The sequence below is a fragment of the Osmerus mordax genome, chromosome 4, assembly GCF_038355195.1.
Source record: "Osmerus mordax isolate fOsmMor3 chromosome 4, fOsmMor3.pri, whole genome shotgun sequence".
NCBI lineage: Eukaryota > Metazoa > Chordata > Actinopteri > Osmeriformes > Osmeridae > Osmerus > Osmerus mordax.
The window spans coordinates 19296874-19324481 of NC_090053.1; the positions used below are offsets into that span (position 1 = coordinate 19296874).

At 50.2% G+C, this 27608-nt stretch overlaps 1 protein-coding gene across 4 annotated transcripts; it reads right to left on the bottom strand.

Moving 5' to 3' along the window:
- Nucleotides 1-6711: 6711 nt before the first annotated feature.
- On the bottom strand, nt 6712-27572 carry si:dkey-246g23.2 (solute carrier family 66 member 2). 4 transcript variants are annotated; one of them, XM_067234383.1, is made up of 5 exons: nt 27428-27572; nt 26344-26639; nt 25932-26065; nt 14264-14480; nt 6712-9268 (listed from the first exon to the last, which is right to left on the bottom strand). In XM_067234383.1, the coding sequence occupies exons 2-5, from the start codon at nt 26550-26552 to the stop codon at nt 9094-9096; spliced, it is 735 nt and encodes a 244-aa protein (XP_067090484.1). In that variant the 5' UTR covers nt 26553-26639; nt 27428-27572; the 3' UTR covers nt 6712-9093. The 4 variants fall into 4 exon arrangements, with proteins under 4 accessions (XP_067090484.1, XP_067090482.1, XP_067090486.1 ...); XM_067234381.1 differs by lacking the exon at nt 27428-27572 and adding an exon at nt 26945-27012; XM_067234385.1 differs by lacking the exon at nt 27428-27572 and adding an exon at nt 26929-26941.
- Nucleotides 27573-27608: the final 36 nt, after the last annotated feature.

Below are 27608 nucleotides of genomic sequence, written 5' to 3' on the forward strand. Positions count from 1 at the left end.
GAGAGAAAGAGAGAGGGATGGATGGACGGGGCACCGTTTCCTTAAAATAGAAAATAAACCGTCTCCCGCAGAGAGAAGAGAGGAGAGGAGTGGAGGAGGAGATGAGGGAGACGTCGAGGAGAGGCGGGGAGGTAAAGAGGAGAGCGGAGGAGAAGAGAGGGTCTGTCTGTCTGGGCCTGTAGGTGGCTGGTTAATAATGCAGAACGAGCAGACATGGGAGGAATGCAGGGGTACTGACAATGCACCTCAACACCGTCAAGAGAGAGAGAGAGAGAGAGGTGTCTTTCTACCTGCCTGTCTGCCAGCCGGCCTGTCTGCCTAAGTACGTCTGGACCATTTGTCTGTGTGCGACTGTGTGTGTCTGCGTGTGTATGTGCATGATGGAGAGTGTATGTGTAGCAGCCATGCAGGTGAGGGTATTACTGGGTCCTGTGGAGGAGGATGATGAAGTTAGCGAGGGGTTTGCTGGCGCCACAGAGCCCCTGGTCATCCTCTGCTCACCATCTGGTGGCACTCTGTTAGTGGGTACCAAAAGGAGGACTAACAGCCTTATCTGGAATAAAATGACATGCCTTTATTCTTGACAAATGACCTCTGCTTTTCACGAATCCCTTTCCCACAAAACATCATCCATTTTGGTTCCGTCTGTGACAAATGAAATTGCGTTCATTTGGATTAAGCGCGCTGAAACGGTTCAATTCCTAGGGCTCCGTGTAGCCTCAAGCTCCACCATCTCCCCACCCTCCCCCGAGCCCCACGCTGGGGGCCCCACACCCAGAGCCCCACACCCAGAGCCCCACACCCAGAGCCCCACACCCCGAGCCCCACGCTGGGGGCCCCACACCCAGAGCCCCACACCCAGAGCCCCACACCCAGAGCCCCACACCCAGAGCCCCACACCCAGAGCCCCACGCTGGGGGCCCCACACCCAGAGCCCCACACCCAGAGCCCCACACCCAGAGCCCCACACCCAGAGCCCCACGCTGGGGGCCCCACACCCAGAGCCCCACACCCAGAGCCCCACACCCAGAGCCCCACACCCAGAGCCCCACCCTGGAGTAATGGATAGACAGCACGGCTGGACTGACAATTGAAAGTCAATTTTACGAGCTCTAAACTTGAATCCAGTTAATGGTAACGTCAATAGACATGCGAGCAGCCAGACAGGAGTCAGTTGTTACAGGAGAGGTAGCCACTGCTGTTGACTGGCTGACTGAAGGATCGAATGACTTGAACGGGTGAATGACTGATTGGCTGACGGGCTGGCAGGGTGACTGACTAACTGCTCTGTGTGGATGCTCTTTCCAATTTCTTTCTACACAACACGGAGCGGGTGTTAAGGTGACCAACAGAAACCACAGCTGGACCTCGAAGTCGTCCAGAATATACTGTGACATTGTATATCCACGCACGCACGCACACACACACACACACACCGTAGGACTTTGCTGACCGCCTGGACATGACTGGTGTTCGTGTCAGGTTTCTCAGGGTATCTTTCCTCCTCCCTGCTCTGCTCTCCTGTTGCCTCCACAAATAGAAGCCTTCTCAAGTGTCTCTCTCTCCCAGTCTCAGGTGGCACTCGACAGGCTGAGAGTTTAAAGACCGAGACCCATGAACTCCACTTCTCCACTCTTAACCCTTGTGCTGCCTTCGGGTCACATGACCCAAAGGTTCATGACGAACCATCGTTGTGTTTACCCAATTTTACCCAATATAAAAACAAATAAAAATAATTTTCTTTTAACCTTCGCAATGTGGGGGGTCTGAGACAGCCCAACGGTTAAAAGAAAATGCTTCACTTTGTTTTTGTATGTGGTAAAGTTGGCGCAATACGACGGTGGGTCACAATGACTGATGGGTCAGAATGACCCGAAGATAACACAAGGGTTAAGTTCATCCTTATTTTGTTTGCACCCCCCTCCCCCCCCCCTCTTTTCATTATGAAGCGTTGGTTCTACTGCTCTCAAGGTCAAACCGTGAGCCAGTCAGAGGCGGCTGGGTCGCCCTGCGTCCACTTCGCTCTTCCATTAATCTCATTAGGGCTGCTGCAGTCACTAAACTCCTGAACGAACTCGACGAAGGAGGAGGCGATCCGGACACGCCTGGCTGGGTCCTCACTTTGTCTCGGCCACAATCACAAGAATCCCGAACGCCTTCCACGGTTACCTTGCAGCACGAACAACCCTGCAAACCCATCCTCGCCTCCCCCTCCTGATCTCGTCATTGAGGGGTTGGGGGTGGAGGGGTTGGGAGGGGGGGGGGGGAGTGATCTCAGGTCTCTGAAGAGCCCAGGACACTGATGACCAATATCAGTGATGGTGATGTAGGTGTCGTCATCCCAAACGTCCCTTGTTTGTGTGAACACGGGGCGCGCGGGGGGGGGCTAGTGTTGGGGGATTGCAGCCCCCCACACACACATGAATAGCGCTCATTATAATGATCTGGGGGCAGAGAGAGGACACAGGAGTCAGCCACTACACAATGGAGGTCCTCTCGTCTGTTTAACCACCTGATTAGATCTGCTTCCATTTCAATATGAACGAGGGAAGGAGAGAAAGAGAATCCAGAATAGGGAAATTAGAATTGATTAAAATGTTACCAAAAACACACACAATAGCCTGGCCTGATCTCAGCAGGGAACTGTTTGGAAATGACCTCAATCTAATTCAGGGCTAATTGTTCAGGGGAGGCAGGACAGGGGGTGGTGCTGGGGGGTGGGGTGGGTGTCGCGACGACCAGAGAGTCTGTCTTCAGTCTTTCTCCGTGTCTCTCCCACTCGTTCTCTCTCTCTCTCTCCCTCTGTCCCTCTCTCTCCCACTTGTTCTCTCTCTCTCTCTCCCTCTCTCTCTCCTGCCCTTTTGTATCTCGGGGCAGCAGATGTTGCTAGGTGTTCTGTCAGAGTAACCTCCGTGTATGTTTGTCCTGGCAGAGAGAGACAGCTGGTTAGGATGCCCTCTCAGCCTGGTCTTACGTCCTTAAGACCGGAGAGAGGGAATGAGCGAGGGAGGATGGAGGCGGGCAGGGGGGGAGGAGGAAAGGGAAGGGAATAGAAGAGGAAAAGAGAGGAAGAGAGGCAGGGCAGGGAAGGAGAGGAGAGGAGGGGGGAAAGGAGAGGCAGGGAAGGAGAGGAGGGGAGGGGGGAAAGGAGAGGCAGGGAAGGAGAGGAGGGGAGGGGGGAAAGGAGAGGCAGGGAAGGAGAGGAGGGGATGATTTGATGGGCCAGCTGAAAAAGAGGGGAGGCAGGGAACAGCACAGTACTGTCACGCTACGCATGATGAACCTAGAGACAAAGAACACTCTTCATCACAAGGCAGCATACTGAACAGAGGTCATCTGCTAGTCCTTGAGTCTTTATACAGGAGGGTGAAACCATCAATGAGATGGTGAGAATAAAAGAGAAAGTGTGAAAGACGGAGAGATAGAGAGAAAGCTACTGCTAGAGGAGAGTGAGTTATAGGGAGAGAGATAGAGAAAGAGATAGAGAGAGACAGACTGAGGACCTCTTTACTGCTAGTCCATCCCAGCAGCCAATTCCATCCATCCTTCCCTTTGTCCTGTCTGCGTTCTTCCTGACCGGTTGTTCATTACTTATCAGTTTACTTCCATCCCTTCATCTGCACTGCCGCCTAGGGAATCCACTCTCCGTAACACGACACCTACAGATAAACACACAACCATCTCCGGGGCGGAACGACTTTCCACGTGTGACGCTTGACGGCGGCTGGTTAACGGCCACATACATCCCCCAGAGGAGCTGGAGATGACGTTCCTCCTCCTGGAGCTTCCTGCGTATGTGCTGAGCGGACAGAGAGCACGCCTGGGTTAGGGTGGTGATGGATGGATAGGGGGTGCGGAGGGCTGAGGAGAAGGATGGGGGGGGAAGATGGGTGGATGAAGGGAGGAGTGGGCGGGTGGATGGTTGATGGGGTGGAGGCAGGGAGGGAGGGAGGGAGGGAGGGAGGGAGGGAGGGAGGGAGGGAGGGAGGGAGGGAGGGAGGGAGGGAGGGAGGGAGGGAGGGAGGGAGGGAGGGAGGGAGGGGAAAAGTGGAGGCTGGATGGATGGATGAAGAGTTGAAGAGGTGAAGAGATGAAAAGTGAGGGCAGGAGACATGTGACCTCAGGCTTAGTCCAGAAGACCATGGCGATGGTTCTCCCTGCATGAGGAGGCTGGGTTTGCCTAAACAGTTCGCCTGGGTCCAACACACCATGCTAATACTTTGAGCGCTTCTTGGCTTCCTTTTCGCTGGGTCCGTCAAATCAAGCGCACCGCCATTACTATTTCTACACACAAAAACATTCAACTCAGGTGTGGTAAACAGAACACTAGTTATATAATGCATATTCTACATCATGAACCATCCTCTTATGTGAATGTCCCTGAATGTAGAAGCTAAGAGGCTGTTTCAGTGGTCTATATTTAGCAGAGTTCAGCTGTTGCCCTGCCCTGCCAGCCCCTATATGTTTGTCCATAGTTACAGTATCTGCTGTTATTAAAGAGAACCATGACGTCCTCTACCAGTCCTCTCCATCCTATGCCTGCCCGTACTGCCTGCTGATCCTGGGTCAGAAGCCAGATGAGGCCATCCATCATGCGACCGCTCTGCCTGGTTTGACCGCCTGCTTGGCTGCCTGACTGGATGGATGGAGGAGGAGGAGTTACCCTATGGGAAGGCTGCACCTGCCTGGATGACTGAAGACTGATTGCACTGCCTGGTTTGAATGCCTGACCCTGGGATAGATGGCTGGCTGGATGCTTGTGGATTTTTTGTTCTCTTCATGGTTGTGAAGGGGATTAGACAGATATCTGGTCGGTCAATCTGGCTCTGGATGGATTAACTTCCTATTGGAGCACTGCCAGCCATGAACCAACTTGGTCCACCACACACACACACACACACACACTCACACACACACACACACACACACACACACACACACTCACACACACACACACACACACACACACCATTCCTGTCAGGTCCAGTGGAAGATGATAGCAAAGATTCTGCTGAGTCCCCAGAGATCATGTGAACAAAATTAGTGAGGCTGGACTACAGCACCTCATACATAATCTACACACACCTCTCCCAGCTCTGAATATTTCACATTCACCCGTACACACACATGCACACGCACCTTAGCAGATTCTGAATATTTCATCCTCCTGGCTAATACAGTCAGCATTAGCATCCACTAGAGCGACTCCATGCTGCATCAGCCATATGTGATGACAATCTTCATCATGTCTCCTCATCCTCGCCCCTCGCATCATCCACATTTAGGATGGTAGGGAGAGGAGGATGATGATGACTGGGAGAACAGGAGTGCAAAACAAGTAGGGGAGGAAAGGCCTACAGATGGAAAGGCTGATCTTTGATAATCGTGTGTTTTGTGTGAAGCTTTGTGTGTTTTATTAAAATATAGAATGTTGTGGCATTCTGAACTTTGAACTCTTCTTCACCACACCCTCATTGGGTGTGCTTTGCCTTCGGCAAGGGCACAACCTTTGTTCTCTCACATATATATTATTATTTTTATTTCTTTTGGCCCCCCTAAAACTCAGTCAATATTTGGCCTACATACACAACCTAGGTGTCAAAAGTTTCGTCTTGGTAGCCATTGAGTTGCTTCTATTGGGATTTACGTTCCGTTGCATGGTTTAGGCTCAAGTTAAGTTTTTGTGGCGAAAAGTGAAGCTAACGGTGTCTAATTTGCTAGCCACAGTCACTGAAATTATCATTACCTGTGGTTTCAATCCAGTGTATCACTGCAACGCTGTAGCCTACGCGAGACACTACAAAAAAACATCTACACAGCTGTTTAGGAAGTCAAACTGCGACAGAACATGTTCGGCACTCCCCTTACTTAAATCAAAAGTCTATCTAACTACTAACCTGAACTTCATTGCCACAGCCTAAACTTTGTCAATCTGTTCATGAAAATAATTAATTTCAGCCTAAACCGTACAACGGAACGTTAAATCCAATTCAACCAACGCAATCGCTACCAAGACGAACACAGCAGTAGTCTAGTACTGTACCGTAGTAGTACAATTTACCGGGGCAGCTTCTCCACACAGGGCTATATCGCACTTTGCGTTGTTACTGACAATGATCGCTACCAGCGAGCTTTTTATGAATGAGCGATTTTCCACTAAATAAATGTCAAGCTTATTTACGTTTTGGGGGGCATATTTTCAGTTAGCAGATGGTACTGTTTGAATCGCGATTCCATCTTCTACCTGCCGGTAACGTCGTAGAATAATCTTCAAAGGGGGTTCTTTGTTAATGACTGAATGCAACGAGTAGGCTAAATGCTTGAAAATATCACGAGAAGGGAAAAACTTAAAAGGACGTTTAAGTCATAGAGATTAGGTCAATTTTTACACCGGTCTGCCAAATGTATTCGTTTTGATTTAACGATGAGGCTGCCTCTTGCAGGGGAAATGAGAAGACATCTATTTCATTCTACACTTCACTCGTATTTTCAGTTGTAAATGAGCAGCAAAAAAAATATGCTTTTAAATCTATGTAATCTTTATAAATAATAAGTATGCATTTTTATATAACATATACAGAAATATCAGTTGTAAAAATGTCATTCAAAAACGGACCCCTGTGCAACCGACGCAAGCAAGCACACCCTACAATTTCCCCAGAAATTGTACCCTCTTTAGTTTAACTTATAAGCAAAACTCAAATGCTCGTCTTGGGGTTGACATTTCCAAACTTTATTGTTGGTTTGATAGAACATGGTAAAAATCTTTGGTTCAGTTGGATAAGGAAACAAGTTTTACCCAAGGAGTAACTTTGGCACACTTTTAAAAGCACTCAACATATCAATTATTCACAAAGGTAAACTTGGCTTTTCAACACATTTCTGAAAGGTGAACATTCATTATGGTGCTTGTAAAGTCGTCTCATTTTGTTGTGTGGACTGGCTGAAAGAGAACCGACGTCCTCACGAAGAGAACCATCGAAGACGTTCCTTGCATTCTAACAGCAGGGGCGGGGCAAAGACGTCTCCACACACTCTCTCTCTCACACACACACACACACACAGCCAAAGTGAGCAGCTAGACTGCAGCGAAGGGGATCGTTGTGATAAGCGTCCAAAGATAAGCAGCTACAGCGGAGGAGCCTGAGGAACATTCTAGCGACAGTACGGAGGCGTGATGAATGTCCCGTGTGTCTCAGTGGGTTGTTCTCATTATAGTACAGTTCATCGTGTTGGAAAGGTGGAGAAGGTAATCTCAACAAAGGAACTCCACAAAACCAAACCACAGGACAAGAAGACGACAGGCCAGTAGTTCAACAAAACAACAAGACAACAGAAGAATGAACCAGACAACAGGAACAGCAGAGGTGTACATCCTGGAGCTGAGAGTTAGGCTGACTGACGGAACACTACAGCCCCCTGGCTAAACACTTCTGAATATAGCTGCATGAGATAATCCACACTTCTACACCTCTACGTTCACACACACACACACACAAACACACACACATACTGTCATATACAAAGACTGGCACACACTCGACCACATTCACACATTACACACACATTCACACATTCATTACACGCACATTCTAACACACACACAAACTATACACACAGTGACACACTTACACCCACAGAAACAGACACTTACCCCACCTCCAACTTACATCCAATCAGAGCCAGCAACTGGCTGCCATCTTGAAAGGTGGTCAAATGTAACAGCTTGGAGTGTATGATGGTGGGCAGTGGAGCAACCACACTTAATGAAGCAGGGAGCACTGGATAATAAACCTGGTGTGTTACACACACACACACACATACACACACACTAAATGAGCCTTGGAGAACGACCAACCTATTCTAGATAGGTCCATGTCCCAATGTTCCCTCTGTATCAGTGGCCAACCATCTTTGAGTCATTACTGCAGAGAAGGCCATTTGGCACAGTAGAAAGGTACTGTCCCCACAGTGTGTTTGTCTTTATCTAACCTTGTCACATCTGCGGTCTGGAGTGGCTGTTTGGGAAAACCCTTTGGAGAGAGTCGGTAAGTAAAACAATCATTTAAACAGCCTGGGATGTGAACGCATTGAAACGAGTACAGCAAACAGTCTGTAAGGGAGCCAGGCAGTAAGGCTGCCCTCTCATCTCCAGGAGTGACACCAGACCCACTGGATAACGGGATAGAGCTGTGATGGGGGGCTGAGAAAGAAAGAGAGAGGAAGTGAGGGAGACAGAGTGAGAGACAGAGAAAGAGAGAGAGCGCGAGAGAAATAGTGAGAGAGTGAGAGAGAGAGATAGTGTGTGTGTGAGAGAGAGAAAAGAGAGAGATAAGAGAGAGAGAAATGTGACACTTGGTTCAGCTGATATACTGCTGTGTGTATACCGCCTGGCCTTGCCCTGCAGTGGAGTGGCACAGATGATGCCCATGGCTGAAATCAATTTCCAATTTCTGCTGTAAGCAGCGCTTACAAACACACAACTACACACACACACTCACACGCGCTCGCAGTGCACACACAAACAGAAGGACACAACTCCCCTTGCCCGCAACACACAAACACACTGTGACACATTTTTATTCCTGGTGCATGTCGATATTTCATGTTAAAAACACACTGAGGTGTGGAGCGAAGCAGCCATTAGTCAAGCTGCTGGTACGAGCTGCTATTAAAAGGTGCTCTTAGAGTTGATGGTACTGGTGCCTGACTGAGTTATGATGCACACACACATCTCTGTGCCCGTCACACACACGCTCTCCTTCCCCTCTGCCTGCTCTAACTAGTCCTATCAAAACAGCCCATGAAGACCAAAACATAGATGAGAACAGAACACACACATCTACACGTCTGGAATCTTCCATCTTATAAAAAAAAACATATATGCGGGGACAGGTTAGGCACATGGTAGGTTCATTCGGGATCGAGAGAACAGACAGTTGACTGGTTCAGTATCTTCAGCGTGAGCCTGGGCCGCCCCAGCCGTCGACCCCCAGCCCCCAGGCCTGGTTCTGGTAACCCGGGGACTCACCATCCCTTGTGTTGGCAGTGTGATGTCCGGGATGTCCGTTGGCTTGGCAACTGTCGTCGTGTTCAGCCCGACTTGGCGCGCGGCTCCTGCCCGTAGTAGACGACCTGGAGGAGGATGGACACGTCCATCAGGATCTGGACGGCGCCGCACACCCCAAACTGGACCGGGCTCTCGTTCACCACGAAGTAGCTGGTCTTGAAGACATCTCCGGCAGCCCACAGAAGCACCATGTTCACACTGGGGGAGAAAGGGGGGGAGAGAGAACTTGATAAATTGCACTCCAGTAAACTGAAGCATGAATTGAATTCCTTCATGAAGCGTGGGTGCTCTTTCCTCTCATCTCCACTTTCCTTCCCTCCTCTCATCCTGACCCCTCCTCCACCTTCCCCTCCTCTCCTCCACCTTCCCCTCCTCTCATCCTCCCTCTCCTCCACCTTCCCCTCCTCTCATCCTCCCTTCCTCCACCTTCCCCTCCTCTCATCCTCCCTCTCCTCCACCTTCCCCTCCTCTCATTCACCCTCTCCTCCACCTTCCCCTCCTCTCATCCACCTTCCCCTCCTCTCATCCACCCTCTCCTCCACCTTCCCCTCCTCTCATCCACCCTCTCCTCCACCTTCCCCTCCTTTCATCCACCTTCCCCTCCTCTCATCCACTCTCTCCTCCACCTTCCCCTCCTCTCATCCTCCCTCTCCTCCCATCCACCTTCCCCTCCTCTCATCCTCCCTCTCCTCCACCTTCCCCTCCTCTCATCCTCCCTCTCCTCCACCTTCCCCTCCTCTCATCCACCTTCCCCTCCTCTCATCCACCCTCTCCTCCACCTTCCCCTCCTCTCATCCTCCCTCTCCTCCACCTTCCCCTCCTCTCATCCTCCCTTCCTCCACCTTCCCCTCCTCTCCTCCTCCCTCTCCTCCACCTTCCCCTCCTCTCCTCCACCTTCCCCTCCTCTCATCCACCCTCTCCTCCACCTTCCTCTCCTCCACCTTCCCCTCCTCTCATCCTCCCTCTTCTCCACCCTACCCACCTCTTGCCTCCCCCCTTTCCAGTCATTCTGTTCCTATAGCTCTTCATGCAGACTGGGTTTATGTATGTTATCTAGGCAGAGCTGAGAGGAGAGGAGGCATCAGTCACCTGTCAACAGTGAGGGGAGAGAGAGAGAGAGAGAGAGGGAGAGAGAGAGAGAGAGAGAGGTAAGGTAAGGTCAGTGATGATGAGGTCTGGGAATAAACCTGTCTAAAGCGAGGGGGGGGGGGCATGAGGGTCTATAACAGACGGCCTCTCCTTCAGCTCTCCTTGCACACCTGCAGCCCCCCCCCCCTCCTCCCACCACCACCACACTGGAGCGGTCCACTATCTCTGAGGAACAGAGAGCAGCCCCTCCACAGAGCCCCCTGGGGGCAGACAGGGGACAAGCTACGCTCTCTCTCTCTCTCGCTCTCCATTAAACACTCCTCTCCTTGACTCTCTCTCTATCTCTCTCGCTCTCCATTAACCCCTCCTCTCCTTGACTCTCTCTCTATCTCTCTCGCTCTCCATTAAACACTCCTCTCCTTGACTCTCTCTCTATCTCTCTCGCTCTCCATTAACCCCTCCTCTCCTTGACTCTCTCTCTCTCTCTCTCTCTCTCAAACACTCCACTTCCTCTCCTCTCCGATGCACTTCTCAAAGGTGTCTTTTTTCCCGATGGCGACCCCACGCTTCCCTATCCTCGCAGATGTCCTCTGCCCCTCTGCTAATGTCTGTGCTCCAGAGACTGCCAGCATCATTAGCCAGGATGAATCATTAACAAGCTCATTAGGGGCGGGGCGGGGCGGGGCACCTACTCACGAGCAGACAGATCAGCAAGGCACACTGTGGTGACCCAACACCACTTAGAGGTCATTCATCATCAGCTTACACACGCACACACATAACATACAAATACACACACATACACACACACACACAGAAACACATGCTGCTTGTTTGGTCTGCACTGTTGGCAGACAGCCCCACAGAGAAGTACACAAATACAGCATACAGACACACACACACAATAGTTCTCAAACAGCTCTCTCCTGCAATTTCTAACATCCTCTCTGTCTGTCTGTCACGCACGCACACACGCACACACGCACACACACACACACACACACACTTAGACAGTCATGTCACTCGTCGTGGATCGACAGGAGATGAATGAAATACTGAGTAAACAATTGAGCCGGGCCAGGGAGCCCCTACTGGGAGCAACCGTCATTATAGTATTGATCAGAACTGCTGGCCACCTTCTGCCTGCCATCTCTCTCTTTCTCTCACTTTCACTCTCTTTTTCCACCTCTCTCAATTCATCCCTGTGTCTCTCCCTCCCTCCCCCCTCTCTCGATCCTCCTCTTTCTCTCTCTCTCTCTCTTTCTTTCTGTCTTTCTTTCTTTCTCCCCATTCTCCATCTCTCTCTCTCCATCTCTCGTTCTATCTGAAGTGCTCTGCTTGGAGCCGACCCCGTCCTATATTGATCCTCCTAACCTGACACCTTCATCAGGACTAAGTGGAGAGGATGGCGGGATGGAGGGATGAAGAGAGAGAGAGTGATGAGATTTCTCCTCAGACACCTATGTCTAATCCTCTTCGTCGCAAAACTGCGTATTCCCTACACGCACACATATGCGCACGCACACACACTACCGATTTCCACACACACCTCACCATTACATTTACCTTTACATTTGACATTTACATTTATGCATTTAGCAGACGCTCACCAGAGACTGAGTAGAATGCTGGCTTAGAAAGAGGGTGAATGAAGAGATAAATCGATCAATAACTGGTGGGATGGATGGACAAAAATGGAGAGAGGGATGAGGGAGTCATGTGAGAGTAGTAATTGTAGTTTGTATTGAGCAAGAGCTGGAGAGAGACAGAAAGAGAGAGAGAGAGAGAGTGAGAGAGGCTTATCTTCGAAAACGGACTGAAGGAAACATGCACGTGATTAACCGTCAGAAAAACACAAATGATCTTTCCCAAATGAAGGGAAGGCAGGAAGGAGAGGCGGTGGAGAAGCTAGTTTCCGAACCTACCTCTCCTTTCCTCTCTTCTCTCACCCCTCTTTTCTCCACACCTCCCCACTTCTCTCCTCTCCCCCACACTTCCCCCCTCTCTTCTCCTCTCCGACTGGTGTGAGTAATTCAGTGGTTTTCCCAACTCAGCAGTACAGCCTTACCATGCTTCTCTTACTCAATCACGGGCCCCATTGTGATCAATTACTCTTCAGCAGTTCACCTTTCTCTCCCTCGCTCTCCTTCCACTCTCTCTCCCCTGCTCTTCTCTCTTTCTCTCCCTCCCTCTCCTTCCACTCTCTCTCCCCTGCTCTTCTCTCTTTCCCTTCCCTCGCTCTCCTTCCACTCTCTCTCCCCCGCTTTTCTCTCTTTCCCTTCCCTCGCTCTCCTTCCACTCTCTCTCCCCCGCTCTTCTCTCTTTCCCTTCCCTCGCTCTCCTTCCACTCTTTCTCCCCCGCTCTTCTCTCTTTCCCTTCCCTCGCTCTCCTTCCACTCTCTCTCCCCCGCTCTACTCTCTTTCCCTTCCCTCGCTCTCCTTCCACTCTCTCTCCCCCGCTCTTCTCTCTTTCTCTCCCTCGCTCTCCTTCCACTCTCTCTCCCCCGCTCTTCTCTCTTTCCCTTCCCTCGCTCTCCTTCCACTCTCTCTCCCCCGCTCTTCTCTCTTTCCCTTCCCTCGCTCTCCTTCCACTCTCTCTCCCCCGCTCTTCTCTCTTTCCCTTCCCTCGCTCTCCTTCCACTCTCTCTCCCCCGCTCTTCTCTCTTTCCCTTCCCTCGCTCTCCTTCCACTCTCTCTCCCCCGCTCTTCTCTCTTTCCCTTCCCTCGCTCTCTTTCCCTCTCAAACCCAAGTGTGCAGCCTCGCCACGTGTATCAAACCTCACAGACACTCACTGCACGAGCCACCTCTCCAACAGTTTAACACGCACACGCACACAAACATGTACATTTACGTCATTCTTATATTCCCAAGGGTCTATGCTATTAGTCCTGAGCTGGGGTTTTTTTCCAGCAAAACAATGCACACACTAACACACACGCATGCACTCAAGCAGTCCCTCGTGAGCTAGGCTGCTTTCCAATGCCGAGGTGAGTGTTCCTGCTGTGTGGCGCCTCCCAGCCCAGGGAGACGGTGTCCCTGCAGGGTCACACAGCCCCGGTTCACAGGTCACCACAGACAGCACTCACAACACCTCATGTCCTCACTACGTGTCCCAGAAGACCACAGTGTGGACGGGCTGCGAGGTCACTGTGTTCCGTCCTTGTGTCCTTAATGGCTGCCTTTGGGAGCCGGCTGGCAGCAGAAACAGTGCCACACCTCGGACTCTAGCGCCGATGGGAAGTCGTTTTCAGTCTCTTTCGCACACACACACACACACACACACACACACACAGGTCTGGCCAGGTGACCTGAGTGAGTAATCGCTCCGGTTCTTTCTGTAAGCAAGGGAAGCGTTCACTTCTCCCAGCATTCCCCGGAGGAATCTTGGCGCTAAGCAACAGAAGCTTCACCAGCCTCAAGATCGAGGCCATGATGACGGTCTCACCAATCCTCCCCACGTGTATGTGGGTTTGACCGTGCTTGTTTTGTGTCTGCGTTTGTATGTGAGTTTGTATATACTGTATGCGTTTTTGTACTGTGTGTGTACAAACTTCGATCTATACGTAATTTAGATCCCCCCCCCCCCCGCCCCTGATTCAGTCCCTCTCTCCCCACCTCACTGACTCCTTCACTTTCTCACTCACTGCTTGGATCGATATAGAAAAGAGCAGACACATCTGTTGATTACCCATGAGACTTTGCAAATTTTGCAGAAATTGCTCAGACAAAGGCAAATGAACCTTGAATATTATTCAACCTAGACTCACTCACTCGCTCAATCCCTAACCCACTGACTCCCTCCCTTCCTCTCTCACGATCTTTCGTTCATCAAGAGTTTCTGGAGAGTTCCTCTACAGGAAGCTTTCACAGTTACAGTAAACCTCCCTGTGTAAGTTTCAAGCAGATACGCTGTAATGGGGCTCTGGGGGATTTGGTCAACAACGTAAAACAACAACACACATCCTCATGACTGAGTCCACAGCGGGATGTGCAGACGGAGCAACGGGGGGGAGGGGGGGGCTGTATGTAAAGTGCGTGAGAGCTAAGCGTGTGTGTGGGGACACGAGGTGTGTGTGTTTTGCGCGTGTGTGCATCCCACGGACCTCATCCCGCGCGTGGAGCGGTTGCGGAGGTTCTGCAGCAGCTGTGGTAGGCCCAGCATGGCCTCGAACAGCAGAGCCAGGGAACCCAGACCCTCCACGAACACCACCCAGTCCAGCAGCACCAGCGTGACCAGGGCACACACCACCGTGAAGGCCAGGCAGAACAGCAGGTAGTCCTCGAACCCGGACCAGCTCCAAAAGTACCGGAAGTCCAGATCTGGGACACATGAGGAAGGAGGGGGGGGGGGGGGTATAGATTAGGAAAACGTATATAATATAGGGAAAAGGGAGTGAGTGACAGGGGACAGAGAAAGAGGAGGACAGACAGATGGATAGATAGGGACAGGGAGGAAGTCGGAAAGACGAGAGGAAGAGAAAAGAAATGAGAGAGAAAAAGGGCAGGAGTGTGTGTGTGTGTGTGTCGATTTAATTAGAGGATGCATGGAAATTCAGCAAGCAGAGAGAGAAGGCCAGATCAATATAGTGGAGCTGGACAGCCTTCCCTGACTGGGAGGGAGGAGAACAGAGATGGATGACTACACTACTGTTTTTACATTCTTTCACACTTAGAGAGTGCTGGTACACACACACACACTCAGAGAGAGCCTGCACACACACACACACAGAAAGAGCCTGCACACACACACAGAAAGAGCTTGCACACACACACACACACACTCACACACAGAGAGAGCCTGCAAACACACACAGACCCAGAAAGAGCCTGCACACACACACACACACACACACACACACACACAGAGCCTGCACACACACGCACGCACACAGAGAGAGCCTGCAGACACACACTTGGCCACTCTCAAAAAAGCCGGTGCACACACACACACTCAATGAGTGCCTGCACACACATATACTCAGAGAACTCCTGCAGGGCTTCCCCCCACCCCCCCCCACCCCCACCCCCCCCATCACATTGGAGCAGTGTGACACCGGCTGGCTAACCAGCTCACTATGAACTGAGAACACTCTGACTGACAATGCAGAGCTGAGAGAGGAAAGAGACACCCTCCTCAAAACGTTCTACTAAAGGATCGGCCCGGCGTTCCACGTTCCCTCATTAGGTTCTGGGTTCCATTGACTGAGCATCCCACCTGTCTAGAGGAACCGTGAAACTGCAGAACATACCTAGGGAATGCGCCATGTGACACACACACCTCCAAACACACACACACACCTCCTGGGTCCTGTCACGCCGCCAAGCGCACTGCACTCTGGGACAGGTAAAGTGAGACGTCGCCTGGGGAGCGTGTGGTTTGATCATGATGAATGACTTTATTACAGGCAGGTAGTGTGCAACACACGTGCACACACACACATACAACAATCTCTCTCTCTGTCTCTCTCTCTCTCTCTCTCTTTGTCTCTCTCTCTCGTACACAGAAGAGAGTGACAACACAATGGCAATCTCTCTGTCTAACACACACACACACACAGACATCCACTGCCTGTCCTTGTGGAGCAGACTGTGTCCCCAGTGCCAGTGCGGTGGGTCTCTGAGCATGAATAATGTGTATCTGTACAGACGCTGACACTGATAGAAGCAGCACAGAGGCCTGGCTCTCTCTAATACACACACACACACACACACACAGACCCTATTCACTAAACCTCTCTGCGGGACCTCATCTTTAACCTGCAAATAAAAGCTGATTCATCCCCCCCCCCCACACACACACACCCTTACTCCTCCACCCCCCCCCCACACACACACACCCTTACTCCTCCACCCCCCCCCCACACACACACACCCTTACTCCTCCACCCCCCCCCCACACACACACACCCTTACTCCTCCACCCCCCCCCCCACACACACACACCCTTACTCCTCCACCCCCCCCACACACACACACCCTTACTTCTCCACCCCCCCATACACACACACACCCTTACTCCTCTCATTCTTTTTTTCCTTTCTATTCTTTTGGTTGCAAACGTAGAGGCAGCATTTGGTGGAAGAGGCAGGATAGCAGGTACTGTACAGGTACTGTAGAGACAGCATGAAGAGGTAGAGGCAGCATTTAGAAGTAGAGTTCGAGTCAGAATGGAGAGGTTTAAATTAAGGGCAGCTTTTAGAGGCAGAGACAGCAAATAGAGGCAGATGTAACATATAGAGGCAGAGGCAGCATTTAGAATCAAGGGCAGCCTACGGAGGCAGAAGCCACACATAGCGGCAAGGGCAGCATGTAGGAACAGAGGTACCATATAGAGGCAGAGGTGGCATATAGAGGCAGAGGTCGAGGCAGCATAAAGAGATAAAGCTGCTCTCCACACACTCAGAATACAAACCTGCTGACAGCAGCATCGCTGCTGCGAGGACTGCTACGTGGAGCGGGCCCCAATATCACCCCCCTCCCTACCCCTCTTTCTCTTCTACAAATCCCTCTCTCGATTGCTCTCCAAGCACCCTCCTCTCCTTTATTAACTGCTGTCCTTTTATCAGTATATCCTCCTTGAGCGCGTCTTAATGAAGCAGCAACATTGACATGCAACGGAACACACCCGTAAATAGCTCTCTCTCTCTCTCTCTCTCTCTCTCTCTCTCTCTCTCTCATCCTGTCTGTTCCTGTCCTTTCTGTCTCCCCTCCCTCCTGTTCCCTTCCTCCCCTCACGCTTCACCTCCAAGGGCGTGCGTGAAGCCCTCTTTGACTGCTTGCATAAAAAAGGCACATGCAGATCACATTTGATTTGATCTAATTGACTTCTCCTCCACGTCCAGCGTCCCTTTCTCGTCCTCACTCCCTCGTTCTCTCCCACTCCCTCCCTCCCTCTTTCTCTCGCGCTCGTTTCTGTGTCTCCTTGTGCTGGCTGGCCTGCAGTGTGGTGTGTACTGGGAGGAGAGGAGAAGGTGCCGTTCTTACATTTTTTTCTTTTCTTTCCTCACAGATGAACCCCTCCTAGCACTAAAACACAGACCAGCCACCTCGGAGCAGTCAGTCAATGAAATGTCTCCTGTTTATGTGTGTGTTTGTCCTCGGGCAAAATGAATAATGTCAATCGACTTCTTCTTTCTGCTTTTCGAGGGAAATTAACCCGAACTGGTTTTGTCACACAGCGAGAGGCAAACAAAGAGGTGGACAGACTGAGAAACAGACAGACAGACTGACAGACAGACTCGGGGTCCACCACAGTCAGGATAATACCTATCAGTTGAGACCACAGTATGCCAAACCCCAATTACCCCTGCCTAAAACACACCCACACACACATATACATACATACATACACACACACATATACATACACAGATCTATAGTCTGTCCACAAATTCTCGGTGTGTGGTTGGTTGGATGTGAAATTCTAAATCAGAACCCCTTCTTTCATTCTAAAGGGCATATGAACGGTCCAAAACTGGGGATGGAAAAATATTTGTTCCAAACCATTGGGCTTCATATAATCTGCCACAGCAGTGTCTCTGGTGTCCAGTTCTGGTTACTGCAGTGTGTGTGTGAGTGTGTGTGTGTGTGTGTGTGTGTGTGTGTGTGTGTGTGTGTATTTGTGTGAGTGTGTGTGTGCTGCAAGGGAAGGTTTCTGTGTTTTGAAAACACATGTTCTAATGAAGCTGCACAGAGATTCTACCCAGTCTCTTTCTTCCCTTCTCTAGCTCGCTATTTTTAAATAATACAGCAGTAGCAGAAAGTGTCCACTCATCACATAGTCTCTGACCTCTCATGCAATGTCTTTGCCCCCCTCCCAACTCTCTCTCTCACACATGCAAAGGTGGAGCCTGCTCTCATGCCCATAGCTCTGTGCCGGTCGGCATTGTCCCAGGGCTGTGGCAGAGAGGAAGAGCTTCATTATACAAAGCAAATATGAGCAGCCCTGATTCAATTACAGCCGTAACACTGGTAAGAAGAAGAGGGGAGGGGAGAGAAGCCAATCTGTGAAGCCTGACAGAACCAAAAAGTACCCCATCCTAAATAAAACATTGCTATACCAGCCCAAAGGCCTATGCAGTTCGAACCTAATTGTGCTATTCTAAAGAGAATGTGAAAGAGAAAGCAGCAGAAAGATATTGTGGCAAACCCTACGGTTTAAGACCCATGAGATTAGTCAGTTAGTCTCTCCTTCCCTCTCTCCTTCTTTATCTCTGTTTATCTGAAAGTATCATTGTGATGCAACTTCCCAGCAACAGCAGAAGCATTTTTCAGACTCCTACATCACTGAGTTCTGGTCACTGAGCCTGAGGCTCCTACTGTATAGAGGGAGACAAACACACACACTGAAACACACACACACATATATACACACACCCACACAGGCACGTGTATGCACATACACTCACACCTACACAGGCACACGCTCTAAGCACAGACACATACAGGGATGCGCACTGAGACACACACACACACACACAGACACCTGCCCTGTGAGAATAGCAGACAGTGGTGGAACCAGGTCAGTGGACATCCAAATAATGACTTTTAATTAGTTTAAATTAGACTCCATGTGGTCATTAGAGAAGGTCAGCGTGCTATGATGTAATCTGACCCTGGATGTGTGTGTGTGTGTGTGTGTACAAGTTGCCCTGCAGACTGAGAACTGTCTGGGTGGTCATTTCACACTCCAGCTACTCCATTGTGACTGATAAATGGCTCAACTTACCCTGACTGATACACACACATGGTCGTCTACCTTATTATCTATTATTTACACCTAATTTATCTCTTCTCGGAAAGCCTTCTGTTGATGTCTGTGTGTGTGAGAGGGTGTGTGTGTGTGAGGGTGTGTGGGTGGGTGTGTGTGTGGGTGTGTGTGTGGGTGTGTGAGTGTGTGTACAGTATGTGCGTCCAGGCATGTGTGCTTCCCCCCCCATGCTAAACAGATCCCCAGACTCCGGCCCTTATAAGGGTGCAGTGTTTGTGTCTCTGTGTCTCCATTCCAATATGTGGAATGTGCTCCTTCAAATATGAGGCGAAAACGAACCATTTTCGAAGACTTGAATATGGGTGTACTTCCACGTAACCTACGCAACTCACTGAGTCTTGTATTTATCATTATCAATTCGCTCTTTTTAGATTCAACGTTTTGATAGCTAGCTAACCCACGTGACCAATTACTCACTGGCTAAATTAGGTACAGGTTTGTCAGTTAGGTATGCTTTAGTTCCTGTTGAAGTCTGAAAACAATTCCGGTTTGATTTACAAACTGCATGTCTCTGAGGTCACCTGAACACAAATGTAACCTATTTTTGACTATTCAGCTTGTGCTTGACATGGAATATACTAAGGAGATACAAGTAGAAGCAATAATTAACTGGGTGCTGAGAAGTCCTAAAATTGGAACAAAGTGGCAAAAGCTCATGCACCAATTATTATGCTCAACAGAAGAATGGTAGGACAGATTTAAAAGACGACTGTGGAATAATTTGTCTCCGGAGGCATTTCAGGCCTTAATGAAGATGTTGCAGAGGCACTATGGGAGGTGGACATCTGCGTGGGTATTTGTCCAGGTTTGTGTGTGTGTAGAAGCTTTTGTGTGTGTGATAATTCGCATATTGACTGGGCCCTGCTTGTCGCTTTGTCACCCTGTCTTATCTAGACCTGCTATGGGCTTCAGCTGTTCCCCTGATCACAATCACACAAGATCACCTTCACTCAGATTAAACTGTGTGTGTGTGTGGGTTTGGTGACTGCCCCGCCCTCCTCCTGCAGTACTGTGTGGGGTTGTTGTCACAGTAACGCTAATTCTCCCTCCACTCTGCCTTCTCCTCATCCAAGGTCACCCAGCACTGAGCTCCACTACTCTGGCCTGGTCTGGTATCTGCTTCTCTGGTCTGGTTCATTCTGCTGACTGGAGCATCAGATATCCTAATGTTACACTGCCTGTTCCCTATTACTCGTCTCCCTAAACCACTCAGCAAGTTCTTTCCATTAGCCAATCAATCAGCTCCTTGTCTAAACCAGCTAGCCAGCTTGCTGGTGGAGTCTTGCTGGAGGAAAATATGGGCACGTAGAAGGACAATGCTAATAAAGCAGTTTTAACTTCACTTCCCTCAACTTAATGGTAACTACATTTTTGGAATATAGTTTCTCAGCAGCCTTGGAGGGAGGGTAGAAAGAGAGAGAGAGAGAGAGAGAGAGAGAGGGTTGGAGGGAAAGAAAGGGACACGAAACAGAGACGACAGGGGGGATGGAGAGAAACAAAGACGCGGGGAGAGAGAAGGAAAAGGGAGAGAACTGAACAAAGCAGCTTTTAAAACAGTTACATAAAGCTGAATAAGCTTCAAAGTGTAATCAAGGACACAGCATCACAGAGACAGAAAGCGAGAGAGACTGCAGCAAAGTCAGGGATTCCCTAAGCAGAGGTCTGGTTTCCAGCCAGACAGCCAACCAGCCAGCCAGGCAATGTGCCACACTTAGGTACAGTAAAGTACTGTATTGGGACTCTGGGCTCATCTCTGCCAGATCCTGGCACACTCCCCCCTGTGTCATTCACAGTGCTGCAGAGCCCCCCACCACCACCACCACCACCCCCCCCCCCCTGCCACCACCACCCCCTGCCCCCAACCGGGCCTTGCTCTCATCTCCATGCTGCATTAAAAGGAGTTGCACCATTCCGACACACTGACAATAGGTGAGTTCTTTCATGTGAGGAGCCAGGTTTGAAGGTGCCTAGTTCAGTGCATTCCACATTCCCTCTTTGTCAGCCAACGGAATACATTATCCTTCCTCCGATGATCTGGGAGCGTTTGGAATCCCGGCGTTCTGGGAGGAGGACAGAAGTGCCTCCCAGCTTGCTTCAGTCAGGTTGGAGGTCAGACCAATGATGTGGTGTAAGGGATCAGTAGTGCCAATAAAGCTAATTATATATATGCTATGTCAGGTTCAAGGGGCCAAATACACACATACTGGTCAGGTCACAGTCAGCAAGCCAGGGAGTTAATGCAGGAGCTAATCAATGAGAAGATAGAGACTAGGTCTCCAGCTCGGTCACAACGCTTCACCATTAAACTGCCACGGCAGCGAAGTCAGCAGGAGGCATTCGTATCAGACCTCAACTGTCCGGAGAACAGGAGGAGTAGAAGTAAGAGATGGCAAGAGGGGGAGAGACGAGGTCAGGAACGTGGATGAGGAGAGATGGGAGGAGAGCAGAGCACAGCTGATGAGAGGAGAGCTGGGGGACACCAGGTGCCTTTGGGGAACACCCAGAGTGCATTGCACACGATGGAAAATGTGGCGGAGCATCCGCCAGCCATGTATGACTCAGCAGTTAAGCTCCTGAGGCTAGGGGCAGACCAACAACAACAGCCAACCCCATGCCCCCTGTAAACACACACACACACACACACTTTCTTTCCAGCTCTGGCTCAGGCTTCCTTCTCTGTCCGAGTACCAAGAGAGAAGGGCCAGAGATGGTTGTCTGCCTTTCACGCTGAAGCTTGTAAAGCAGGAAACACTTTCTTCGCTGTTTGATGGCTCCAGTTACTAATGGACCTTGAGGGTCTAGGGTTAGAACTCCAGTCACTCCTGCTGTGTGAGAGACAGATGGGGGGGGGGCTAGAAAGATATAGAGGTACTCTACAGAGGAGAGTGGGACAGACTGACACAAGCAGAACACCAGGATCAAAGATGAAACTATGAATAGTTTAGACGTTTTCGTCTACAAATAACCCTGAGTTTTGAGACCTGTGAGCTGGGCCTCAGCTTGGAAGGTTTCTTTGGCTGAGGAGAGCCTCGGACTAGGAGGAGTAGAGGCTGGAGGAGCCTCGTATAAGGAGGTTTAGAGGCTGGAGGAGCCTCGGACTAGAGGAGTAGAGGCTGGAGGAGCCTCTTATAAGGAGGTTTAGAGGCTGGAGGAGCTTTGGACTAGGAGGTGTAGAGGCTGGAGGAGCCTCATATAAGGAGGTGTAGAGGCTGAAGGAGCCTCGGACTAGGAGGTTTAGAGGCTGAAGGAGCCTCGGACTAGGAGTTTTAGAGGCTGAAGGAGCCTCGGACTAGGAGGTTTAGAGGCTGAAGGAGCCTCGTATAAGGAGGTGTAGAGGCTGGAGGAGCCTCGGACTAGGAGGAGTAGAGGCTGAAGGAGCCTCGGACTAGGAGGTTTAGAGGCTGGAGGAGCCTCGGACTAGGAGGTTTAGAGCCTGGAGGAGCCTCGGACTAGGAGGTTTAGAGGCTGGAGGAGCCTCGGACTAGGAGGTTTAGAGGCTGGAGGAGCCTCGGACTAGGAGGTTTAGAGGCTGAAGGAGCCTCGGACTAGGAGGTTTAGAGGCTGGAGGAGCCTCGGACTAGGATGTTTAGAGGCTGAAGGAGCCTCGGACTAGGAGGTTTAGAGGCTGGAGGAGCCTCGGACTAGGAGGTTTAGAGGCTGAAGGAGCCTCGGACTAGGAGGTTTAGAGGCTGGAGGAGCCTCGGACTAGGAGGTTTAGAGGCTGGAGGAGCCTCGGACTAGGAGGTTTAGAGGCTGAAGGAGCCTCGGACTAGGAGGTTTAGAGGCTGGAGGAGCCTCGGACTAGGAGGTTTAGAGGCTGGAGGAGCCTCGGACTAGGAGGTTTAGAGGCAACTGTCACAGCAGAGACAGTCTGACTGACAAGGAGAGACACTCGCTGTGGAGGTGACATCATCCCAGTCCTGTTCCATAACAACATGTATTTCCCCAGACAGGCATGAATACAGAAATAGAACCCCTACTACTGTCTGAGTCAGGTTGATACTCTCTCTCACAGGAACACGCATGGACTCTGACACATACACACAAACACACACACTCACAGATACTGAGACACACACTACTTCCTCTCCTCTCCTGTTTCAGTACATTTCCATATTTTGCTTCTGCAGTGCACAGGCCATCGCTGCTTGACATTTGACTTGCTAATTTAATTCCTGCTAGCTTGCTTTTTAATTACACACGCAGACACACACACGTGCACATACACACACATACCTGGATATGCAAATGAGATGCAGTAATAAAGTGTGTATGAGAGTGAGGACACTGATACACACACATGCTCGTATACCTTATTAAATCGCTGTTATACTCCCTCCACCATGGAACTCTGAGTGTTAGGACCATCATGCACTGCAGCATTGTGTCTCTCTATCTCTCTCTCTCTCTCTCACACACACACACACACACACACACACACACACAAAACAACCTGGCAAACAAGACAACATTAGTGTCCATAACAGTCCTATAATTGTACTACTATTGTCCTAATAGTATTGTCCTACTATCACTGTCCTAAAATCCTTTGATGTGACTGACAGGTGCAGGGGTCAGAGCTGACCACTAGAGAGAGCTGTAGGTCTTACAGATAGAGTAGAGTATGAGACCTGCTCACTAATGAGGTACCACTCATTTCCTCCACTCAACTATGATTTATTTTAATCTTTGCAGTATGCTCTTGAACGAATGACGAGTGGCTGGCTGACTGTCTGTCGAACATAGCTTGGCTTTGGTAAGATGCAGTTTCCTGTGTGAGAACTCTCCTTGACAAAGACAGTGTTTTCTCAACCACCTTGGGACCTGGTGTGAGGTCATGGTTCATTGCATTCCATCCCTTTCCTCTCAGTCTCCCAGCCCCAGCCTCCATCCCTCTCCTCTCCAGCTTCTAGCCCTATCCTCCAGCCATCCTCTCCAGTATCCAGCCCCAGCCCCAGCCTCCAACCCTCTCCTCTCCAGCTTCTAGCCCTATCCTCCAGCCATCCTCTCCAGTATCCAGCCCCAGCCCCAGCCTCCAACCCTCTCCTCTCCAGCTTCTATCCCTATCCTCCAGCCATCCTCTCCAGTATCCAGCTCCAGCCCCAGCCTCCAACCAGGGCAGTGGTGTTAATGTGGTGTCCCAGGGCCCGAAGCCCACTGTGGAAGTCACAGTAAAGTCACTGCCTGCCTGTCAGCTACACACCACAGAGGACAAAACAAAACAGAGGACAGTACAACAGCACAAACACAACAAGAGCAGTGTGTGAATGCGATTAGTATTAATCAATTCATGTGTGTGTGTGCTATGCCTGTGTGTGTGTGTGTGAGTGAGTGCCATGGGCGCTGTCCTCTGAGTACTATGAACGTGTATGTGTGTGCCACGAGTGTGCGTGTGTGTATGCCCGCGTGTCAAAAGTATGTGTGTGTGTGTACGTGCCACGGGTGAGCTACAGTTGACGGGTTCAGGCAGGGACAGGTGCTGCTGTAGGTCACAGTGATATCAGGGTCTCAGACAAATCTGGACGGAGAGAGGGTCTGTTACTCGGAGTAACCAATGTGCGTGTTTGGGCATGTGTGTATGGGGGCAGCTGAGAATGAATCCAGAAGCTCCCAGAACATGGGAGGGGGATGTTTAAACAACCCTGGACTAAGTAGAGGGAGAGGAGGGAAGGAAAGGGAGGGGATGTTCCCGTCTATTCCTGTCCTTCACCAATCCCATGTGTAACCAGAGTCCATGCTTGCCCTTCAGGAATCAGTCTGGTGTGAGATTGTCGGTCACTAAACCGTCTGGTCAATCAACTCCCAGGGTCAGATTATGTCTGCGCCTCTGGGGATATGCAGCCTGTACTAACTACTTGTTCTAGACTGGGGCTATGCAGCCTGTACTAACTACTTGTTCTAGACTGGGGCTATGCAGCCTGTACTAACTACTTGTTCTAGACTGGGGATATGCAGCCTGTACTAACTACTTGTTCTAGACGGGGGCTATGCAGCCTGTACTAACTACTTGTTCTAGACTGGGGCTATGCAGCCTGTACTAGCTGCTTGATCTAGACTGAGGCTATGCAGCCTGTACTAGCTGCTTGATCTAGACTGAGGGTATGCAGCCTGTACTAACTACTTGATCTAGACTGAGGCTATGCAGACTGGGCCAGCAGGAAATTAAAGTCAAACACCTCTCCTATATATATTCAGATGAGAACACTGTGTGACACACACACAGAGAAGTCCTACAGTAATGTCGTCCTCTTCCCTTACTGCAGTCATATCTCCAACTGGAATAGGCTCTGTCTGCTTGTCTATCATCATCATCAATCAGTGTGACAAATGAATTAGACACTGGGATTTAGAAGTCCAATCACACCATTCTGCTCTAAATGCTCTGAATATGACCAGATTCCATCATCTCGTACAGCCACGCACCCACAGACTCATAAAAAGGCAGACAGAGATTGAATCTCCATCAGGCTGTTCACAGAGCCAATCACACGGTAGCTCTCTGAAAACCCAATCAGCAGTAAACCCTTTCAATGAAGGCTGACCCTGGGCAGTAACAGCCCCCCTCCTCCCCAACACACACACGAATAGACCACTATGCTCTGCATAGGCTAATCTCTTCTATCTGACAACCAAGAGACTGTGTCCGTTCCACATACACACACACCTTCATTATGAAAGATAAGATCGAAGATCATTTGAGAGGACTTCAGGCTTAAATGTAATCTAATGGAACATCTAATGTAGATAGGGATCCAATAAATGAGAGAGATGGAGGAAGACAGCGACAGAAAAACCTAGACAATATACTATTTCCAATGGCCCCCTCTTTTGGTTAGAGCCCAGAGGTGAAGCTTTGCCACAGTGAAACAACTTCCTCTAACAGTGTTTACAGCACCCAGTCATACTTCAGCTGGTTGTACAGCGTCCACAGGGGTTGTGTTTTGGTTGTAATTTGGTTGCGTGGTGGTTGTGTTAGGGGCCAGGGTTCGTGCTGTTGTCACCTGTGAGGTGGTGCTGCTTGGTGCTGACCCGGTTGCTGTTCTGTATGGAGCAGCAGAGATGCAGCATGGACAGCATGGTGACAATCATCACAACACTCTGCAGCAGCAGGGGAAGTTCAAACTGCTTCCCTATCCTGCAGGGGGGGGAACACACATGCGGGCCAATCACGACCCAGTATGCACTCACGCTGACCAATCCCAACACAGTATCCACTCACAGTGGCCAATGAAGACACGGTACATACGATCACAGGGGCTAATGAGGTCACAGTATCAACTCACCCTGGTCATTCGGGAAACAGGGTTACCTCCCTCTGGTGAATCAGGACTCAGTATTCATCTCAGCACTGTGTAAACAGCCTGATCTCCCATTGGACGGTTATAGGACGGGTATGACCTAGCGAGGACTCACCAGAAGAAGATGCGGAGGATGTTGGCTATGAGCAGCACCAGGCAGACGCGTGTGGAGAAGCCCTCGGTGTTGTGGCTCCTCTGGATCTCCTGGTACTGGGGCAGGTATGGCAGTGCCCCCCCAAACACCATCACACAGGAGGCCAGCCATGCCAGAAGGCTCCAGGAGCCCTCCACCTCCAAGCCCTGCAGTTCTGCCTCTCTGTCCATCACTCAGCTACACACACACACACACACACACTCTGAGACGTACACTCACACAAACACCCGGTCAGACCCACACACACATCTGCAATCCTGAGGACAGATCAGATAGAGGAGACAATTCCATTCAGAAGTATTGAACACACACACACACACACATAGCCTGTCAGGCCAGCTATCAACAAACACGTCCCTAAACCAAATACTAACTCTAAAAGCATGACTCACTTCCCAGCCAGTCACACTGGCTGTTCTCAGTTCCCTAGTTTCTCAGCTGGTACCAATTCAACAAACCAGTCTGGCAACTCATTTGTTTGGACATTTGTTTTTCTCTCTTCACACAGACCCCTTTCCAGATCCACACTCTCACAACCCTCGCTACCTCTCTCATCCCCTACCAGCACTCTGCAGCAAGTTTCAAGACCTTGAAGTTGAGCTTGAGAAGTAGGAGCTGTTACTTATTCCACTCTCCTTCCACACTGATCTCTCTTCCTCACACATACACACACACACAGACTACCTCTCGCCCTCAGCTAGTTGGCACACATCACTGCAGGCTGCAGCTTCAAGTTTCAAGAGTGATACAGTTCGGTTCTAGAACCGAGCTCTGTTCCGTATTAGAACGCCGTAGTGAGAACACATTCCATCTAGCCTCTCTGGCTGACTAAAATTCCATGGGATACGGCACTAAAACCTAACATTCACATACACGTAACTTGCAGACGAGAATCAAACAAAATTAACGTTTGGCGCTGATTTGTGAATGTTCAGACGTAATTTCTAAACAACTCTTACAACTGTCCCATCGTTATGGTTGTCATAGAAGCTGACATAAACATTGTAAATGTACAAAACGCATGTGGCAAACAACGTTTTCTTACCTGAAGTTGGAAAAATACGTGGGGTTACACCCGAAGGTACTACGGCATAGTAGAATGCACATGCATTAGTTATCAGGATGTGTTTAATACATGGGGATGGCTGGCTTCCAGCCCTGAGGAGGCTGTCCGCTGAAGTTTCACTTTGCTAGAGAGTGGGAGGGAGAATTTTTTAGGAGATTAG